The 22,836-nt window shown below is 36.2% G+C and overlaps 2 protein-coding genes across 5 annotated transcripts in view; one reads left to right on the top strand and one right to left on the bottom strand.

Annotated features, from left to right (window-relative positions):
* LOC121427666 overlaps window positions 1–8,047 on the top strand; it is a 107,686-nt gene extending 99,639 nt beyond the window's left edge. The window contains exons 15-23 of the mRNA XM_041624180.1: window positions 102–260; window positions 991–1,117; window positions 1,662–1,736; window positions 2,940–3,035; window positions 4,205–4,368; window positions 5,009–5,200; window positions 5,853–5,932; window positions 6,441–6,542; window positions 7,079–8,047. Coding sequence (XP_041480114.1) covers window positions 102–260; window positions 991–1,117; window positions 1,662–1,736; window positions 2,940–3,035; window positions 4,205–4,368; window positions 5,009–5,200; window positions 5,853–5,932; window positions 6,441–6,542; window positions 7,079–7,254 — 1,171 coding nt within the window. The 3' untranslated portion in view covers window positions 7,255–8,047. The remainder of the gene's footprint in view (window positions 1–101; window positions 261–990; window positions 1,118–1,661; window positions 1,737–2,939; window positions 3,036–4,204; window positions 4,369–5,008; window positions 5,201–5,852; window positions 5,933–6,440; window positions 6,543–7,078) is intronic.
* A 7,862-nt stretch (window positions 8,048–15,909) lies between these two features.
* Window positions 15,910–22,836, bottom strand: part of LOC121428104 — a 45,372-nt gene continuing 38,445 nt past the window's right edge. For all 4 annotated transcript variants that reach the window (XM_041624691.1, XM_041624688.1, XM_041624690.1 and 1 more), the window contains 5 exons: window positions 22,494–22,605; window positions 18,406–19,838; window positions 17,813–17,920; window positions 17,068–17,242; window positions 15,910–16,337 (listed from right to left, as the gene is read on the bottom strand). In XM_041624691.1, the coding sequence (XP_041480625.1) occupies window positions 16,128–16,337; window positions 17,068–17,242; window positions 17,813–17,920; window positions 18,406–19,838; window positions 22,494–22,605 (2,038 nt within the window). In that variant the 3' untranslated portion in view covers window positions 15,910–16,127. The remainder of the gene's footprint in view (window positions 16,338–17,067; window positions 17,243–17,812; window positions 17,921–18,405; window positions 19,839–22,493; window positions 22,606–22,836) is intronic.

Genomic DNA, 22,836 nt, shown 5'->3' on the forward strand with positions numbered 1-22,836 from the left:
GATAACAATCACAACTTTCAAAAAACATATAAAATGGATAAAAATCCTCCACTCTCTTTGCTAAAACCTTTTCATCTGTGCTCACCATCTTTCCTTCTCAGACTTCTCCTTGACCTGGAGCAGCACCAGCAAGAGAGCATACTCCTTAGTGATGTATGTCGGATCCTTCTCAGTCATCTCAAAGATCAACGCTTTGAACAGGGCTTTGTCACTTACTGTGCAAATAACCAGTACCAAGTCAGGATGTTAGATCAGTTCAGGTAGGTCTACTACCCGACAGACTCACACAATGAAAGTTATTTGTTATCAAGTCAAATATAAAAGGCATAGGTTGACATTGATTTTTCTTTAAAATATCTGCTCTGTTATGTCCCAATAATTACATGTGCCTATAAAATGCAAAAGTGAAGTCCCGAAAAAAAAATACACCTGTAACACGACTGAAAAAAAATTCAATCAAGGGGAGGAAAATTGCTCGCCATGATTTTATTACTGCTTCTTTGGGTTTTTTATTTTCATAAATATTCTGTTAAACTTTCACCTCATTTAAATTTTATTTTTTTATTGTTTCAATAAATATAACTTCAAAACCATTTGCAGATTGCCTATTTATATCTTTAAACAATGGGAACAGGTATATAGCCTTTTACCTTTGTTTATACAACTGTTAACCATTACAAACTTTTCTTAATAGTGTTCTGCTATTAGTGTCTCTGTTTCAAAAAACTTTTCTTTACAGGAATAAAGTACTTTGGTGAGTGAAATTACAATGCATGTACATTTTTTTGATGATTTTTTTTACAGGAATAACGTAACTGTCATGAATGAGATCCTCACTTGGAGTCTTCAGTGACAAATGTGTAGTCTAAAACTTTCAGATATTGTTGATTATACCCTAGGATAATATGGCATAAATTTCATTCCAACAGAAGCAATTTCTTCGACTATCAACTAAGTTGATTCATTCTTTTAAAATTATTTTCTTTACAGGAATAATGTAGCTGTAATGAATGAGATTCGAGAGTTAGAAGCCAGTCCTGAATGTTGCTGTTTAGATCTTCTCTCATTTCTCATGCTACCATTCCAGAGGATAACAAGATTACCATTGCTGCTGGAGGTAAACACTTTTGCAGTAAAAACAATTATTTTTGCAGTAATATTTCTTTTATTGCCCCCACCCCAACACACTCTTTTTTTCTCCTCTTTTTTCCTTTTCTTATTCTTCTTTGTCTCTTTCTTCCCTTTTCCACTTTATCTACTCATCTTTCACCTCTTCTCTTAAATCTTCTCCATTCCTCTTCTCCTTCCTCATCCTTCTCTCCTTTTCTTTTAGCTCTTGTTCTTTTTTTCCATCTCCTTTCTGCTTTCTCCTCTTTTTTCCACCCTCTTCGTCCACTTTTTCTTTTTCTTCTTCCTCTTATTCTTTAAGTCTTTCTTTTTGTCTTGTGATTGAAGAATGAAATGCAAATATAAAACTAAGTCTTACTGCCCTGTTTCATACATACAAGATTAGTATTGACTTCTATTAAAAAGAGATGTTTATTTTAGGCTAGAGCCCCACTCTGTTCTGTAATTAATATCCCCATTAGTTTGTGGAATCACAGAATATTCCATGATATCTGAAATATTTCTCTTTAAGACATTCCAACATTTTTTTTCAGGCCGTAATATCAAGAGCACCTGAAGGAAGTGATATGATGTCTCATGCTGTAGATGCATTCACTGCTGTCAGAAAGGTAGGATCCATTAAAGGACAAGTCCACCCAACAAAAACTTGATTTGAATACACAGAGAAAAATTCAACAAGCATAACACTGAAAATTTCATCAAAATCGGATGTAAAATAAGAAAGTTCTGGCATTTTAAATTTTTGCTTATTTTCAACAAAATATTTATATGAACGAGCCAGTTACATCCAAATGAGAGAGTTGATGACATCACTCACTCACTATTTCTTTTGTAATTTATTATATGAAATATTTTTATTTTCTCGTCATTGTCATGTGAAATGAAGTTTCATTCCTCCCTGAACACATGGAATTCCATTAGTTTAACATTTTGTGCTTCAGGCAAGGAGGTCCTAATTGTCAAATTCGTAAAAATTGAAATATTGTATAATTCAAACAATAAAAACAAAAGAAATAGTGAGTGACATCATCGACTCTCTCATTTGGATGTAACTGGCTCGTTCATATAACTCTTTTGTTAAAAATAAGCGAAACTTTGAAATGTCATAACTTTCTTATTTTACATCCGATTTTGATGAAATTTTCAGCATTGTGCTTGTCTGATTTTTCTCTATTGATTCAAATCAATATTTTTCTGGGGTGGACTTGACCTTTAATTGCTGAATTCCATTGTGCCCAGAGGTTTTAATTGTAAAGGGACCACCCATTTACAATAAACATTGGATTAATCTACAAGAGGCGAAGGGGTGGTAAAGAATGAGTCTGGTCACAACATTAAAGAATGTGGAATAGAATATTGATTAGCTATCACAAAGCTTACCCAAATTATATGCCTTTTGAGAATTTTTTTGTAATGATGTTTATGGTGCATTTCATGAATGGGCGCGTGAATATCTAGTGGTTCAGACTCTCGCCTTTCTATCAAGAGGGTCGTGGGTTTGAATCTTAGCCATGGCGTAATTTCCTTCAGCAAGAAATTTATCCACATTGTGCTGCACTCGACCCAGGTGAGGTGAACGGGTACCTGTCATGATGGATTCCATGAATGCACTGAGTGCTGGAAGCTTGAGTTATAGTGGTAATAGTGTGTCTCAGAATAGATTATTTCTTAATAGATGATTCTAGAGCCTGCATATATTCAGGCCGGGGTCAATGGAAATTGCATGTTAGATCTAGCATATTCATCTAGTTCCCAAGGCAGATAGATAGATAGATTTATTTTATATTTTGATTCCCTATTTTTCTTTGTAGATGGCAGAGAAGTGCAATGAAGAAGCCAAACGCATGGAGATGATTGAGGAAGTCACCATTCTAGCCAGGATGTTGGATTTCAAAAAGGATGTCAAGGTGAGTGCTATATCAGTAGAAGTCTGATCAAGATTAACCTACTTTTGCTCTTTGAATTGACAACAAGAAATGATATTCATTCAATTTTTTTTCAATTCAATTTCAACATCTAAAGGTATAAGCATTAATACATTTCTAAAAACTATAATACATGTTCAGTGGAGGTTGCAACTCAGTAAGCATAGCTTGTGATGAGTGCACTGTGACATTAAGACATTATACTTGAAACACTTCCATACAGTACATAGCAGTGGAAAAACAAAACAAACAAGGAACAAAAAAGGCCAAACCAGGGCAATTTTATTGACATTATATCAAATGAAACAGTTAAATAATCTTCAAATCAATCTTCCCACTCTGAAACTAAGCAAATCATCCAATCTAAGGATCGGACACAAGTTGTTTTTTTTTTAAGTGTTGTCTTAAGTTTTATCTTAAAGCATTTTAAAGCTGGTGCATTCCTGATGTCAATAGATAAATTGTTCCACTTATAACACAAATATTATGTTAGTAAGAACAAGTACAATAATAATAAGCTTAGTGATGAATAAATTGCAGTGACATCCCAAAGCGCTTAACAGATAAATTATTACCCTTTTCATCGGATTCTTGCTATCCCGTTTTCAATGCATGCAATTTCTCCACTCCCTGGTGAGTATTCCAACATGAGCTCAAAACTCATTTGCTAGGCTTATAACATGTCCATGGGCTTTCGCATCTTACCCATTTAACACCTGGCTGGAGAACGGCAAAGTATAGATTAACGTCCTGCCAAATGATGCCAGTCCTCGGCGGTTTTCAAACAAACAACCCTGTGATTACGGGGCAAGATTAAGATCCGCTTCACCATGTTTCTATTCATTCCATACCCTGACAAAACTCATCAGGGGTCCTTTTTATAAAGGTCTTATGATTATGGTAAGTCTACTATTACATTATGATAACTACCGTGGTAACAGAGCTCAACAACAGAAAGAAATGAACAAGTTAATGGTTGTTTCCCTAGTGGCAAATTTACGGTAATCCTAAAATTTTACAATATTTTGTTGCTACCATGAAATCCTTGATTTTGATTTTGGCTAAATGGGCCCCATCTGCATTTTTCATGTATTACTTGTTTAGTTTCATAAGTTATTTCTTTAATCTCTTTCTACGTCTTTTTTTTACAGAAAATGGACATTTCTCAGAGCTCAACGATCGTCAAACGAGGTATGCTGGACAGCATCATCTATCAGGCCAACATTCTTGGAGGAAAGAAGAAACCGACAACTAAAAGAATTTACTGCATTGTATTCACTGATAAAGTACTACTCGCCAAAGAAAAGGTCAAAGGGTATGTCATATTTTTACTTTGATTCAATATTTAACAATCTGCTTATCAGAAAACCTGGGTTTTTCTTTTTATATGTGCAACTGAACAGACATGTTTCCTACTTTGACTGTGTTCGCTTCTTCTATTGCCACACATATTAGGCCTTCATGTATTCCTTCTTTTACTATCAGTATTTCTACTACTACTACTACTACTACTACTACTGCACTACTACTACTGCTACTACTACTACTACTACTACTACTACTACTACTACTACTACTACATGCACTACTACTACTGCTACTACTACTACTACTACTACTACTGCTACTACTACTACTACTACTACTACTACTACTACTACTACTACTACATGCACTACTACTACTGCTACTACTACTACTACTACTACTACTACTACTACTACTACTACTACTACTACTACTACTACTACTGCTACTGCTACTGCTACTACTACTACTACGTTTCAACATATATGTGTTGCTACCATCTTCAAAAGTTGAGGGTTATGGCAAGTCTCAACATTGGAATCACAAATACATGTGTACATGAACATGATGTCACACTTTCCTGGTTTGCACCTTCTACATTGTATGGTTCAATTCATCATCATAACTAAATTTCTCTCAATTTACAGAGAGCAGAAGAGGTTTGATGTAATTGACTGGTGCCCTAGGAACCTGGTCCAAGTGACGGTGGTGGACCAACCCAACATGTGTTCGAAGTTGATAGACGGAGTTCCCCCAGACTGTCATTGTATCTTCACACTCAACCTACTGCAGAACAACCAGAGGAAGACCAATGAATTCATCCTCAATGCAAAATCATTGTGAGTAGACATTGGAGTTGGGTGATAAGTTGTGAGAGAAATTATTTCTGTCTTGGGGAAAATGAAAATATGTGTGAACTTTGGGGATGTTTACCAAGATTGCTATAGTGAAGTGGTCCAGTGCAAATGATCATCATCATCTTCACCATTTTTATAATCATCACAAACCATTATCATTTTTGTCATCATCACCACCACTATCTTTATTATCTCCATCATTATCATCATCATTATCATCATCATTATCGTTGTCATTATCTTCATCATCATAATCATCATCATCTTAACACCACTATCATCAACATCATCATCACCACCACCACTATCTTTATCATCTCCATCACCATCATTGTCATCATCATTCACTAAGGACCTCCTTTTTCATTTTGTAAACATCACCTTCATCAATACCGTAATTGAAATAATTGAAATCTACTTCTGTAACTGGCAGTGCCGTTTGAGCCAAATATACATTACATGATTAGTGGGAGTATTCTTTCTAGAGCAAACAGCAGCATTCAAGCACCTGCAGTGGTAAATGTGAAAGATACAATTGAGGATATATCCATGTGTACAGAATCTATGGACATTTGATGCCTTATGAATGCAATGAATCGTTATCATCCTCTTTTATTGTTCTCGTCACTTTTAGGAGTGAGCGTCAGAGATGGATGGATGCTTTTTGCCCACCGACAGAGACAGAAGATGGAGAAAGGATCTATGAGTCATGGGGTAAGGCTTATTAGTCTTTGATAAACAAAAAGGAAAATATTTGTGGGATGATAATGATTGTGGTACATTGTAATAGTGATTGAAATGGTGCTGCTGATGATGGTGGTGGTGGTGATGACAATGTTGACAATGACAACGATGATAGTGATGATGAAGGTGGTGATGGTGGTGATGATGATGATGATGATGATGATATGATGATGATGATGATAGTGATGATGAAGGTGGTGATGGTGGTGATGATGATGATGATGATGATGATGATGAAGCTGGTGGTGGTGGTGATGATGATGATGATGGTGATGATGATGATGGTGATGATGATGATGATGATGATGATGATGATGATGATGGTGAAGCTGGTGGTGGTGGTGGTGGTGATGATGATGATGATGATGATTAACATTATAAACACGATAAAGGTGACAAGTACTTCATTCAGAAATGCTTATCGTTAGAACACCATTGATGATCTTCAAATATCATCCTTTTTCATTGTTTCTGTCAGATTGTCCTCAAGTTATTTGCATGACCAATTATGAAGCCACTGATCGAGATGAACTGACATTAGAACAGTCAGACAGAGTGGATGTCTACAAGAAGATTGATGGTAAGAGGATTCAAAATAATTATCAAATGATGGTGATTTGTTCACTTGTTCACAGATTTCTCTAGTTTTATATGTCTGTATCGTCAAATATGAAAGATAGGGTTAAGTTGGGATATGGTTAGACTTGTAAGCTTACTCTCTTAACCAAGTATTTTTACAGAATAAATTGTTCTATATAACCTGAAATCTTGCTAAAAGATATTAATAAATCATTAATGAAACTAGATTGCTTTTCCTCCATATAAAGACAGTCTGTAGATAATTTATTTTATCCCCCTCCCCCTCCCAATTAAAAACATTCCAGCATCATATTCATCAGGCATGTTGCCACTATCAGATTTTCAAATATTTGTTTTCTTTATTCCAATACCTACTCTTTATTCTGATACTATTTTCCTATAAATTTCACTCATATACTTTGAAGATTTTTATCCATCCATTGAATATAATTTGAGGATTCTAATTGCCTTTAAACAATTTTTTTTTCGCACAATTCTCCAGTTAGATCATTTTCATGTCTCCAAATTTTTCACTAGGTTGGTACGAAGGACAACTGGTCGGTAGACGAGAGCGGGGTTGGTTCCCGGCGTCGTGCGTACAGGAGGTGGTCAACGACCACGTGAGGGCGCGTATCCTCAAGAAACGACACAAGATCCTCTCCATGTGTGAAGAGCAGATAAGACTAGCAATGGCCGGCCCAAAAGTCAAATGAGAAATGTCACTCGATGTGGGTAATGTTAGAAAATAGGGCAGGAGAGGGCGGTCTTGCATGATTTCCTGGAACCTGTAACTTCCTAACTAAGAGTTTGACCCATGGATCAAATAAATTGAAAGGAAAAGCAATGCAGCAAGGCAATACTAGTCAAAACTGACTAGTTTGCCTGTTTAAAACAACAACAACTTAAGACTGATCGCACTTCTTACCTTGTTGGTTTATAAGTCACTTTAATTGATAATGAGTGAAAATAATTCATTTGATTCAGTTTTAAGTGAATGACAGGTAACTCTGCCTAAGTCAAGTGTATTGGGACAGTGTATCACGAAGAAGAGGTATTGAACACATGTTTAGCATAATCTGGTCTGAAAATTCGCTTGGCGAATATTTGACTTACGGAAGGATTTCTCGTGAAAGTTTGCCTGTAGATTTATAATTATTGGAAGAAGTATGGAAGTGGGGCATGCACTGAATATATGCGTATAAAGTGCATGAATAAACTCGGTTAAATGCTGGATATAACTTGAGATGTGTATCATGTTGGTATTACCATCCAGGGGACTTATGGCTTTCAGTCCTAGCTGAGAGGAACTACATAAATTACTACATGTAGGTGAAGGATGATTTATTGTTAATATTGTTCATCGATATTTGTATCACCAACATTCTTGGCTGATAGGTATTATACATCTGTGATATATTTCAAAGGGCTGGCTCCCTTTAAAAAAATGTGCTTGATGAAAAATAAAAAAAAATACACCTTTCTTTCATTCCTTTGATATCTCGACCAATATTCATGTCTTTCATTTCCTTTCTCGTTCATCATTTCTTTATTTTCTTTCAATTTTCAGCAATATATTATGATATTAAGCAGGATAGCAAGGATTATAGGGAGGGTGCATTTTCACCTCTTTTCTCTCTAACTCATATTAACACCTTTTTCATTCTGAGAGTGATCATCTTGTACATATGCCATATTCAAGCAAAGCAGTCTAAAAATGGGTCTTAATGTAATGGTTGACAGAGGCTTTATATATTTGAAAAATGAAATATAAACTTGAATCATAGTCACCGTGATGTGTCATCATAATCTGGTCAATTTAGAATATGTGTATGGGGAGGTGAATTAATGTTGCAAAAGACTTGGATTAAATGTCAACGCAGGAATAACATTGGGGTAACAAATGACAATATATAATTCTGAATAGCAATTGAAATTCAACGAAGAAAGTTTGTTTTATTCTTGTTTGCAGGATGTTCCGTCTTTCCATTGAAATTCTTGAGCTTCAAATTGTATCTTTCAATATATCAGTTTCAATGATGTGTATGGTCTTTCTATATCAACATTGTCTTCCAACCACAAACAAGGTATTACAACTCAAGGATGATTATGTGTTTATTCAACAAATCTTGAGTGCACTCTATCTTGATATGTGTGAAGAATAATCAGTACAAATTTAATGAATAAAAGGTCTTTCTGTGCATACATTGTAATTTGAATGCTGCGACACAAAAGTCTGTTTTAATATCATGGGTTTGCCTGCAAACTTAGGCAATACAATTTCCCAAAAATAGAATTGCTGCAAATACTTTGCTTGTTAATTCTAAGTCTTGTGGATATAAAATATGTAATTTTATGTTAATGTTCTTTCTACAAATAATGCATGTATGCAATATTATGAGATTTCTGCGAAATCACAAACAGTTTCCAAGTTTGAATGATTTCCATCATTGAAATATTCAAAGAAGCAACATCATTATTAAAAGTCATATTAAATATATGGATCTAACGTTTTGAAGCAACATACCTAATTGATGACAGGGTATGTTTTTTAAGAAGATATATTTCAATGGGAAAAAAATTATGAGGATTCAAATGTCATTATTTTGTAATTATGATATCTAAATTTGTGGGATAATATGAAAACATTGTGAATAGCAGATTGTATATATTTTGTAATTCTTATTATGATAGAGAATATATTCAGATGGCATGTGTATAAACCTACCTAATGTCACTGGGTGTGTTCAGGTTCTCTCTATGAAACATACATATACCCGTACCAAGTCGGACCAAAGCATACCGCTGCTACTCTTCATATTTTATTTTTAAAGACAAACATAATTTTGATATTGTTAATGTTATGTAAATCAGTATATGTACGGTTTGAATTTTAACGAAAGGGACTTGTCACACCCAATGTATGAATTCTTTGTCATTTTCCATGTCATGTTGTCTATATTTGTAAATAACTTCATATTTCCAAACCCACTTATATGTATATAATTGGTATAAACAATAGCTTGTATATACACATCCATCGAAGTCAAAATCTGTACATCTACATGTAGTCTAGCGGATAAAGGCCCTAAGTGTCAAAATGCTCATTGTCTAGCACTTAGGGCTTTTATCCATTGCCAATATTCTTCATATTTTGTGTCCTACTGACCAGCTGTTGAGAGCTAGTGGGCATTATTAGAGACTACGTACATTGTAATATTGCCCTCAATGCTCCAAACAGGTTATATTTTCTTTCGGGTGAGATGGTGCAATTCATCGGCTGTATATTTTTTTTTCTGTCCAAGGGACTTCATTTTAGAAAGTAATATATGGCAGTGATGCCAGGAAAAAAATTATTGGATTCATTATAATGAATGAAATATCTATCTTTATGATATACTGCTGTTATTCAATAATAAATCATATCTTTTCATAATGTATACGCTCTGTTGGCTGTAATTTTAAACATGTTAGCATTCTTTTTTAATCTACGGCAGTGGTGATGAAGGATATGATGAGAGTGATGTTGTCATTTTGTGATTGTTTTGGTTTTGATTGTAATGGTGATGATGGTTGTGGTGTTGTTGGTGGTGGTGATGATGATGATGGTAATGGTGGTGGTGATGATGATGATGATGAAAATGATGATGATGATGGTAATGGTGGTGGTGGTGGGGATGATGACGATGATGATGATTGATGATAATGCTGATGATGGTGGTGGTAATGGTGGTAATGGCAAAGAGGAGGATGATGATATTGGCAAGGATGAAGTCCTGATTCTCTCAAATGGGAACCCAAGTTGTTTTTAACTGAAGAATTGTGCTACTGTTTAGTTTGTTTCACTGGTATTGAGATTTGTAGAATCGGAAATTCAAAACAAGCAAAACAATAACCCAAATTTATGTACTCGTTTGTTTTTCTTACTTATTTCTCTCTCTTTCTCCCCCTCATTCTGTCTCTCCCTCTCTCTCCCTATCCTACATGCAAGTTGCAAATAGCCAAACTTCCCTCATCAAACAGATGTGCAGACACAATGGTACAAAAGGAAATTGACAGTTGAATCAAGTTTTCTACGAGAAAATACAATTTATTTCCACAAAATTGTTCCAAAGTTCATACAAGGACATGATGGAAGTACGAGGATGTGAAGAAAAAAGAATAAAGTTATTTTTTCTATTGTCTCCATAAGTGTAATTTCTACAAATACCTTATACAAATTGTCCAAAAATTACACCAAAAGGTATATTTACATGAAGAAATTATAAATGTATATAAAAAAAATCCTATACAAGCATTTGCACCCTACATGTACATGTTCCACATGTACAACATTCCATGACAGGATTAATACACTTCTAATTTTGTTTACTCTCACAGACTTTGTTACATCTTGAGATATATATGCTCGTGAGTTGATTGCCTTTGCCATCATTGATGAGGATCATAGGTTTGTAATTTGTTATTACTTTTTGACATTTTGGCCTCATCAAATAACCCTTTACACTGGCAGATAAAAGACTGCATTTTCATTGATGCAATCCTTGACGATTGCTGCTAAACCAGACTTGGAAAAAAAAGTTTGGAGAGCTTATCTGTGGTTCATTCTCACTATACCTCAAAAGAGAAAACGAAACTTGTAAGAAAATTTCTAAAAATCAGGCAAACATCAATCAGTAGACGATGAATCTGGAGGGGATGGGGGACATGTCCGCCTCCCCCTTTTGATTTTGAAATTTTGTAGAGTAGTCTATGGGAGAGTGTCGTCTCCCCCCCCCCCCCCGAATGGAACCAAAATCTCAAAAAATCCCTCCTGTGGTGATTACTGATCACTCCTGCATTAGAAATGCATTATATCAGGACTCCCATCGTAACTATTTCAGTATGATGTCACAAGTCATGTTAAACAATGTCTGAGATTGTGTCCACGAAAATAGCACTAGCTTATTTGAATTAAATTTTTTACAAGAATTCAATTGGACTGAAGATTTTTTTTGATTTGCAAAACACTAGCATGCCTCTCCTACAATCTTTTTTTTATTTGCCTCATACCCCTTTCACATTGTACAAAATTCAGCTTCATTGCGCCACGTTTAAATGAGTCTCAATAGTTTCATAATCTTGTACCACTATGATCTATTTACACAGTAGCATAGAGTACTTCTAAATGTACATTGAAAAATGCATGATTTTAATATATAATAGTGTTTTTCCAGTATATACAAATACATTTACTTTACAAAATTCACTTTCAAATACGAAAAATATGGTCACAGGTTCAGGAAGAAGAACAAGAAGAAGTATTACATCATCATTATCCTCATGAACTTGTCGTTAAGGTACAAAAGATGCAATAATGCATTCACATTGGTCATATGAGGGCACTTCAACGGATGTTGTCATTCAATAAAATGATATTGCTCGATCAATCATCTTAAAAAAAAAAACCAAAATATTGCTGAAGGAACAGGACTGCGTAGGCACCAAGATTTGCATACGATTTTGTATTATTTTGCTGAGTTACATTTCAGTTGAGGAAATGTGGTACATTACATTGTCTTAGATTGAACTTGAGATGGCGCTATTACTTTCATAGGTTCTTATGAAAAATTGATGCTTCCTACTTCCAAACAGACAGTATCCATTTCATCCAATGCAGAACAATGACATATTATCAATTCCAGCCAACCTCACTTTAAATTGGATCTACATATACTTGGACTGTGAAATATTATTGACCTAATGAATAAATTTAATTCAAATAGGCCTAAAAAAAGAAACTATAGACTAAGTTCTTCTGATTACCTTTGTCATATGCAATTTTACTTGTTCATATTTTTCTTATTCAATTTCATCTTCCCCTTATATCAAATTTGCCTAATTTCACATTTGTCACACTCACTTTGATTTTTGCCCTGTCCGATCCCATATTTCTTTTATACACAGTTTTACCTGAACCCTATGCAATTTGAATTTTTACCTTACTATGAAATTAGAAACCGTTGCATTGTGTAATTTTACCCTTTCTTTCCTTATGCAATTTTCCTATGCACAATGCAACTATGCTATATACATGTATTACAACTAGGCAATATCTTCCTCTCTCTATGTGATTGCCACTGTCTGCAAGATTTACTTATTAAAGATTAAATGTTTAGCACATCTTGTAGTTTATCATTTACATAGTGATTTTATACAATGATTTTGAATAGACATATTCATAATAGATAATGCTATGATCCCACCCCAAAACAAATTCTATTTGTTCAATTTCAGGCTACTTCACATTGTGTAATAATTTGATCTGTTTACAATCAGGGAGAGTTTCATGAAGCATCTTACTGACAAATTTGCTCTCAGCCAGTCAGATGCAAGGATTTCAGTAGCTTATAACAAATATGAAAAAATAATAATTATGTTTAATGACAAGCTCCTTTGTTGTCTTCAAGTTGTTCAAACTGGGCCATTATTTAATAATATTATTTTATTCACCTTCAACATACATGATAATGTTATCCTTCAAATTTGCAATAATCATACTGGTTTAATGTCCATCATTGAGCACCTTTATTTTTGCACGTAATTCAACGTCTGAAAATAGAGAGAATCAATTCAATTTGTGAATATATAAAGCCATATGTGTTTACAGCACAATTTTTCTATGTATCAAATACTGTCATATATCAAAAGTTTCCGATTTCAACTGCTTTTTTTCAAGTTTCAGTAGCACATCACTTTTACTTCCAGCACATTTTATTTTTACAATTACAGACTGTTCTGGTGATGTACATAAAAAAAATTCAAAGAAAAATATACTGCAGTATACAAAAAATCCAAGAACATAAAATCTCATACAAAACAAAAAACAGTACAAATGAAGACAGTTATGAAAAGAAAAGAAAAGACCAGCTCTTCATATAAAATAAAAACAAACTATAACTCTAAGTATATTCATCTACATGTATACATTTACATGATTTCAATTATGCAAAGAAGTATCACAAACAATAAAAATCCCATTGCATGGTATATTCGAGCGCATATATCGGCAAAAAAAATGAAAATACAGAGTTGTCCAACTGTTAACTAGATGAAATTCAAATTAAATAGAATTTTTTTATGGTTCACCAACATGGAAGAAACTTTATTGTGAAATCAAACTGCAGTTTAATAATGAACAGTCCAATATAATAAAAATCTGTCTCAGAAGATAAAAACAAAATCCTCACACATTTTCAACTTAAATATCCATTCAATTTCAATTATCCAACTAAGTATAACTCAAACACGCGTCTGGGATTTCTCATTCAAATACAAATTCAGTTTAAAATTTTCATTGATGTCAAATGCAAATACCTTTCATCGAATCAACATTAGGTGGGTTTCAAGTGACTGTTTTAGTCCAATACTGGTTCTGCATTTGTACAGTGAACATGACAAAGTCTTTTAATTCAAGATGAGCTTCATGTATCCCTTCATTTTAATCACAGGTTTTTTTGTGCTCCATTAATGAGTTAACATCAAAACTGATGTCAGTTAATCACATTTCTTTACATGGAAACCAATTTCAATCTCCCTTTTAGAAATCCATATATTATATCTTATAAAGCAAACAGGAAAATACCACAACAAAATGTTGATGTGTAAATCATACAAACAGCCTACTTATTGTACATACTCATTTGAAAAAAGTTTACCATAAAACATTTTTAAAGAAAACTTCAAGAGTCTGGCTATAAAAAGATTTTTTTCATCTAAAAGGAAGACTTAAAAAAAATGATCTTTTGCAATTTAATGAAACAACTGATCCAAGATCTCGTCTCCTTTATTGCCATTCATTGAGTGTAGATATCTGGAAGAATGACTAAGTGACCCAAAAGATCCAAGCCAGCTTCAATGCCTTAATCCCTCATGTATGTGAGCTTATATATACTGAGGGTTTTTTACCTGACTGCTAAGAAAGCACGAATGCCTGTGAGCAAGCAACCAGGGGACCAACAGCTTAACGTCCTCTCCGAGAAACCTGGTAAAGAGGATAAATGCCTTACCAAAGGGCACTAGCGCACCACTTGGGAATCGAACCCGGGTACCGGAATCCGAAACCCCCGCTCTACAGACTTAGCTATCGTGCCTCCCTTAGGGTACATGTAGGTCAGGAAAGCTCCAATATTGTAATTGTTTTACATGTAGTTTATAAACCATCCTGTTGTTAAAATATCTGAAAATAAAGGAGATAATCTAAACTTTCTCATGTATATCTCATTAAATGCCTTCTCAATGAGTGGACTCTCATTCTGTGCCCTCTAGAAAAATTCAGCATCTAGTAACATGGAGGCATTAAGGATGTTTATCCCTTCGCTCCTGCTGAATTCCTAATCGTGTCTTGTCTAAAAACTTCACAGGATCATGGAGGTAGCTATTATTGGTGTTTGGTATGCATTAAAAGTCAAAATCTTGAGTATACATATGAAAATTACGTATATTATTGCATGTCTGACCATTAGAAGCTAGGCTTGGTCTCAGGAAGGAGAAATGATATCTTATTGAATTTCTTCTAGCGGAGCCGTAACCTTACAAAGCGCCCTCTTGAGATGAATTTTAATCAATGCTGCTGTGGTGATCATGGTCCTGTATGTCAACTTTGTCTTTGCGTAGCGTGAAATTTGAAGAGAGGATTGGTCGCTAGTGTGAGAAGTCAGTAACTTTCGAACACCTGAAATCTTAAAAAGTGCCCTCTAGTTTGCTGTGTAGCCAGAGTTGTTTCCATCATAGAGTTGACATTTTATTCTTCTGAAAAAAGTGTTGGTCATGGGGCATCGTGGCCCAGTGGAGTAGTCTCCAAATTTGAAAACAGAGGGCCGTGGGTTCGAATCCCAGCCATGGCGTAATTTCCTTCAGCAAGAAATTGATCCACAATGCGCTACATCTTACCTTACCTAGGTAAGGTAATGGGTATGAGCAGGAAGGACCTCCTAAAAAAGCTGTGCGCACCAGAATCGGTCGACTAGCTTAGCTGGGGTACTAAAGAAGCACCTTCAGCACCCAACAAGGTGGATATGTGCGCTATACAAATACCCAATATCAATGCTATTATAACATTCAGAGAAATCTTACATCTGATGTCTCTAAGAATATAAAAATCATCGAGAGTGCCCAATGGCATAGCTTTTGTCGTCAGTATTGCGATGGCAGATGGGATCCTCCAGTTGATCACAGTCTGATATCTCATCTTATTTAAAATAAAGTGTTGGTCTTGGACAAGAGAAGACACCGTTAGGAAGCACCTTTGAGAATTAATGTACCCCTCTAACATGACTTTGTAGTCAGTGACGTGGGGGTAGATGGGATCCTCTAGATCATCAATATCTGATACCTCAACCGCTTTAAGAAAAGTGTTGGTCTTGGACAAGAGTAAACATGTTTAGGAAGCACCTTCGAGAATTAATGAGCGCCCTCCAGCATGACTTTGTAGTCAGTGACATGGCAGTAGATGGGATCCTCTTCATCGTAGAAGTAGACATCTCACCTAACTTTAAAAAATTGTCGGTTTTAGACAAGAGAAAACACCTTTGAGCGATAACTTCAGGAATTAATGAGCGCCCTCCAGCATGACTTTGTAGTCAGTGACGCGGCGGTAGTCTGGATCCTCTTCATCGTCCGAGTCCGACATCTCGTCCTTGGCGTCTAATTTGAAGAGAGGGTTGGTCCCAGAGATGACGAGCTTGCACGGTAGCTGGTCTTGATGCAGCGTGTAGTAGTGGACCAGTCGGGGGAGGTCAGGGAAATCTCGTCCAAAGCCCTGCGAACAAACAAAGTGGTGATTAATGGATGATAACTGTTATTACAAGGTACCATCTAATTGTTTTGATAATTAGTCCAACTCGATTTCAAATAAGGAAAACATCAGACTTAATTTCTCTCTTCTTTTCCTTTTCAAAATCTATCAGATGAGACAAGGTATTATATATAATCTACAGGAAAAAGAAAACAGAGCTGCCAAGTACTACTGATTTTCAGTAATTAGTCCTGCAAAATGAGAATACTGATGGTTTCATGCAAAATGCTGATTTCTAAAGTTTCATTCTACATGTATGTGTTGTCCTATGGTATTTCTTTGAAAATAACAATTACCCCACTAAAAATACTGATTTTCAGTCTTTAAAATGCTGAAATGTACTTGTTCAGGTTGGCAGCTCTGAAAAAAAAAAATCATTCTTTTTTTAGGCCTACTTCTCACAAACCTACTACCAACCAAATCTTTAATCTTATAAAACTTTAACATTGTAGTGAATATAGATTTGAGCCTTTTAGGTGTGATATCGCCCCATGCCCTCATGTAATGTGTTTCCATGGGGATATTTCACATCACGTGTAAAAGATAATCTTATTGAATAATACTCAGAAGGATGCATTCTCTAAGAAATGATTTCAACAATACAGTGATGCAATTTATACTGTACACAATTGGGAATTTAGGTGCAACTCTAAGTCACACTTAAATCTTTGTGAAACACCTCCCGATAACCTACCTTTATTGTGTAACCTCCGTTCTTAGTCCTGACCAAGAGATAGTTGGCCAGACTGGACTCGTTGAAGTTGGTATCCACCTTCATTGAGAGAGCATAGCTCCCTGGATGACTCTTACTCTCCCGCACAATGAACGCTCCTTTCTCTTGTTGATGGAGGATCTCGAACGCTATCTCCCTGCAAAATTAGAATCACAATGATATTTTTATTTATTACATTTAATTGCAGTCAGCATCAAAATGGTCTATAGTGGTGATAGAATATCTCAAATATAATTTCCCTGCGTGATTAATATCGCAATTTAGTCTTTCTAATTCAACAATTATTTTTGGTTGAAGTTAGCATCAAATGGTCTATCGTGTTACAAGGAAAGTCTTGGAAGACTTTCTTATTTTATCAAAGAAGAAATTCATCTTATCCAATCTATATTGTGTAGAGCCCTAAGGTGACATGAAATGCTATTGTTTTCCAATCTTATTTCCACGACTTACCAAATTGTTTACTCCACTAATACCCTCCAGACGAAAATGTGATTAATTTTGAGAGTCTGCCCAGTGTTCTTTCTCCTGTACAAATACCCATTCATGAAGAATGACTCTTGGACTGAATTGCCCATGCTTAACTGTGCACAGACCATTGCATGGAAGCTGAAACAGAATATATGTTGCCAAAAGTAAGTATTGATACTTAATGCTGGGTAATCTAGACACAGCGAAGGTGATTGTTGATGTTTTGGGATTAACTTACTTTGGAATGCCTGCTTTAAACCATGGTGCTACCACGCCCTTTGTTGGTGCCGTGCCTCCTTCATCATCATCATCATCATCATCTGGTACCTCAGTGAGTGATGTTGATCTAATATCATGAAAGAATTAAATAACGACAAACATCTTGATGAATTAAATAATCAGATTTTTACTATTGTTATGTGCAGGGTAAAAAGTACATTTTTGCCCTCATTACCTGCCAAAATCTCCTCTTAAATTCACCAAATTGAAGAGGCTTTGGGACACTATCTTTTCTAGAGTCTCCCCAAGATCTGCCACAAGCAATATTCAAGAACATTTACTGGCAGATTACAAGTTTTTATATCACTATGACAGTTGTCGATGCTGACCAAACAACCTGACAATAGATCCACATACTATCCAGTATCTTGCTGAAACTCATGGAAGCTTTGTGCCACGTCTTTCATCAGTAATCATACTCAGCGTATTTCCTTTTCTGACCCTCCCATTTAAGGATGGACAATACAATGGCAGAATAAGAAAAGATGCTGAGTGGGATCACTACTGAAATACACAGCAAAGAGAGACATGATCTACCAAGATGGTTCTTACCTTGGAGGGAGAGGCGGAGGTCCTCCTCGGAGTGGAACCTTCTTGCAACGGAACTGTCCAATCTCTACTTCCACCTTGTGACCCACGTGACCCGGCGACCTCAGTGACCTTTTGTCCGGAGATCCCGGTGTCCCTGAATAGGTTGTATCGACGATGGAATTCGCTCTCTCTTCATCAAGTTGCGTTCTAGGGTTGTTTGAGGAGTTAGTGTCAGGGTACCTCGATGATGCGCCCTTTGGGTGCGGTGAGCCATTGGGTTGTCCAATCTGCATCGTTGATTGCTGCGATTGAGGAAGTCTTTGACTGGAAGCCATTGCAGCATTAGACGAAGGGGTCTGGTCGATGACATTTGACCTTGAGCTGCTCCTGGATAATCCTTCACCTGAAGGCTGCGTCATTGGGGATACCGCAGCAACTATCGATGCACCTCCATTCAAAATCACATCGGAATCTGCACTCGGTCGCCTTGGGACACGCGGCTTCGGCATGGGACGATCTTCATCCATTCCTGGAATATCGACTTTTAAGAGACTGGAAGTGGATGGTGGCGTGACAACTATTTCAGGGGATTTCCGCCTTGGTGCTGGCATAGGTCTCTTACGCTCGCTTGGTCCTTCTTCCTGCGAAGTTGGAGGAGGTGGCGGCCTTGGCGGTGCACTTGGCTCCACGGGAATGGCTGCTTTAGCCGGAGTTCTAGGAACGGCATAATCTGCGCGACATCGCTCTCTGCCATCATCCTCAGTATCATTACCAGTCATCTTAAAGGCATGTCCATTTTGAATGCTCTGTCCACTGTCATCACTCAAATGACTTATGTTTCCTCTCCTTTCCGCTTCATCATCTCCAAGGGCACTATCACCATCATCATGCCGGTGTCCATTCTCCTTCTGCCCTTCACTATGATCCTTCCGCTTCAGCTTATCCCGGAAGCTCAACTTCGGTCGCGCAAAGTCCTCCTCAGTTGAGTCCACATCGTACACAGCATTTATGAATTGTTCCGCACACTTCAGCTGGTAGCGGAAGTTGGCCTCCTCATCAAAGCTTCCCGCACTAATCACACTCTCCCTCCCGGAGAAATCCATCTTGTAGTTCTCGAAGGCATAGGCATCGTCCATGGGCATATCATCAAAGGAATTCTCACTTCCCGACTTACCACCGTACACAAACGGCGGCGGAACGCTCGAGTCTTGTAGAAGAATCTGTCCTGTGGAATGTGGTCCAGGTACAGGCGGCGCAATACCAGCGAGTAACGCGGGAGGTGGATGCTCATCTTGGAGCAAGATTTGGCAAGAAGAATTACTGTCCGTTTCAGAGACAACTGAAAGTGCAGAGTTGCGTCCCAGTGCACTTTGTAAGCTCCATTCATTGTAGAAGTCAACTTCGTAGTATGGCGCTGGAGGCAGCGGTCTGCTTTTCTGTGTTTGCTTGGCAACCTATCAAAAGAAAACAGAAAAGGTGACAGATAAGTTGAATAGAAGAGTGCTTTTTCATAATCATGTTGAGGATCAGTTTCAAGCAAATAACATGGTAGACAGTAATAACCAGTAGCAAAATGAAGTTTCCCAAAAAATTGTGTCACAAAAGGAGAAAAGGGGTTCTTCTACAAAGAATTGTATTTAAGTTTTATACAGATACAGAACAGATTAAACATGCATGATGTATAAAGCTGTAAACCGTATACCATAGGACAACACATTGAATGAAAAATTAGAGATAAAACCAACTGCTTTTTGTTCAAATAAAAGAAATTCTTATTATTTAAATTTCTTTTTAACAGTATTTAGCATCACATCACAAACAGTTAACAAGTTTGCTTTTGTTTTTTAAATCTCTCAGAAGTGGTTTCTCTAACTCCCACAAACCAATACTCTTATGCGAACTTCTTTATCTCAGTACCATTACACTTTACACCTGGACCCTGTGTAACAAAGAGTAGTGATTGATCTGATCATTCACAAATATGAAAAGCAAGTGATGCCAACATCTAACAATTATATGTCCATTCAAACTGTTTTCTACCTATGGTGTATACTTGTACATGTATCATTGTCTGATTACATCAGCGTGCTCTTGTTTCCACATCCCCTATAGGAAAAAGAATTATGACATTGCTGGATTTCCATTTAAAGGGGAAGTTCACCCTGACAAAAAGTTTATTGTAAAACAGAAAAAATTAATAAAATATATTGCCGAAGATTTGAGAAAAATTCATGAAAGAATTAAATATCAATAGCGAATGGTGAAAAATCAATGAAATGTCATTTTCTCAGAAAATTGAAAAAGGCTTTTACTGTACCTTTTGTATATCAGTAGACAAATCATTTTGCACTCTATCATGAATAGAAAACAAAACATAACTAAATTCATTATTTTACATTACATTACATATGGGGCAGCTGCTCGTTTATGACGTCATAAATCAAAAACTTAAAATTCTAATAACTTTCCTAATCTTTAACAGATTTTCCTCAAACCTTCATCAATATTTCTTCTTACTTTTTCTGCTATTTTTATAACAACTTTTCTTCAGGTTGTGCTTTCCCTTTTAAGATTGATGGGATCAATCACAAAGTTTTGTGAGACAGGACCCTATGGTATCTCTTTACATCAAAATAAAGAAAAAAGGTACAATGCCCTCTCGCCAACACCATACACTTCCCTCCCACCCCCGACACTTCTTTCTACCTATTGTCATCAGAAAGAGTCACGCTACATCTCGTGGGGCAACGGGAGAGGATGTTTATCTCCAGGCGGCCCCAAAGGGTCCAATCCGCCAGGAAAACTACCTCCTAACGTTTTGTTCGTTTACAGAGAGCCATTTTACACCTGGTAACGGCGGGCAGGAATGGATAGGGCGAGATACGAATCGATGGAAAACAAAACGATAGCCTAAAAATGACAAACAGTCGTGTCTCAGGACCCTGGTGTGCTCGGGTGCAAGAGTGCGCTGTCTTCCAGTAAGTTAGGAAACGTGCAGAGGAACACTGCTTTCATTTGTTTCAGGTGTCCCATGATCTTTCCGTGACCTTTCAAACAAGTAAAATCTATTCAAATCAGGAAAGAGTGATCGCAATTTGTGGTTTTGCCCAATAACACTTAAAAGGTAAATTTAAGTCTGTAATTTTGATTAATTTAGCCTTAGTAAACTTCAATTTTTTTATACATGTACTGAGCCAATTCTTACTGCATCAGTATATTTTTTGAATCAATCTTAAGATATGATATCACTACAATCCTAAAATTAGTATTGTGTCAAAAAAATAAAAAATAACTAATTTTCCTCATGTTAAAAGGCAAACTTATATTTAAATCTGATGGACAACATTCTGAAAAGAAATGTACATTTAGTAATGATACAATTATACCAACATTGTCAAACTAAAGAATAAAAGGCTTTAACTCATTCATTGATCTGAATGGTTTTAAATCGAGATGTTGATTTTAACCAAAGATTGACAATGAACTAATGTCTTTGGTGTAAATGTAGGATAAATGTCATGTTCTTTGGCATCAATTTAACATCAGACTAACCCACATCTGGTATAGGAGTCTGTATAAGCACTACACTGTCACGAAAACTATCTCTGGTGTCAGTCCTGACACCAAATTAATTAACTTACACCCTGTATATTGGGTGTCAATAACACCAGTCTTACTTAGAGGTTCTAGAATTTCAACTCACACCTCATATCACATGAGTCTGTATAAACACCATACTGTCACAGATTATCTCTGGTGTCAATCTGAACACCAAACTAGTTTACACCCTGTATATTGGGTGTCAAGACCAGTCTAACTTAGAGGTTCTTGAATTTCAACTCACACCTCATATCACATGAGTCTGTATAAACACCATACTGTCACAGATTATCTCTGGTGTCAATCTGAACACCAAACTAGTTTACACCCTGTATATTGGGTGTCAAGACCAGTCTAACTTAGAGGTTCTTGAATTTCAACTCACACCTCATATCACATGAGTCTGTATAAACACCATACTGTCACAGAGAGTATCTCTGGTGTCAATCTGAACACCAAACTAGTTTACACCCTGGATATTGGGTGTAAAGAACACCAGTCTAACTTACAGGTTCTTGGTTCCCGTATGCATCTTTTGGTGAGAGAGGGGGTGCTGAAGGTGACATAGGCCTTCCATCGGGGTCAACTTCACTGTCGGGATCAACGATGACCCAGCTATCCCTAATGAAAATTAGAATAGAATAGATAATAGAATCAGCAAAAATAGATGATAGATGATAAAATAGAGATTAGAATAATATAGAATAGATCCTAATGCTTCTAATAAATATTTTTTTACTTATGATATATTTATATCAAAACCTTAAAGGTAAATGCCAGTTTTGGTAATGATATCAAAATGAGTTCGTACAGAATCCAATGAAATGACCACCAAAGTGTCTGTTTGTATAG

The sequence above is a fragment of the Lytechinus variegatus genome, chromosome 14 (genome assembly GCF_018143015.1).
Source record: "Lytechinus variegatus isolate NC3 chromosome 14, Lvar_3.0, whole genome shotgun sequence".
In the NCBI taxonomy this organism is placed as follows: domain Eukaryota; kingdom Metazoa; phylum Echinodermata; class Echinoidea; order Temnopleuroida; family Toxopneustidae; genus Lytechinus; species Lytechinus variegatus.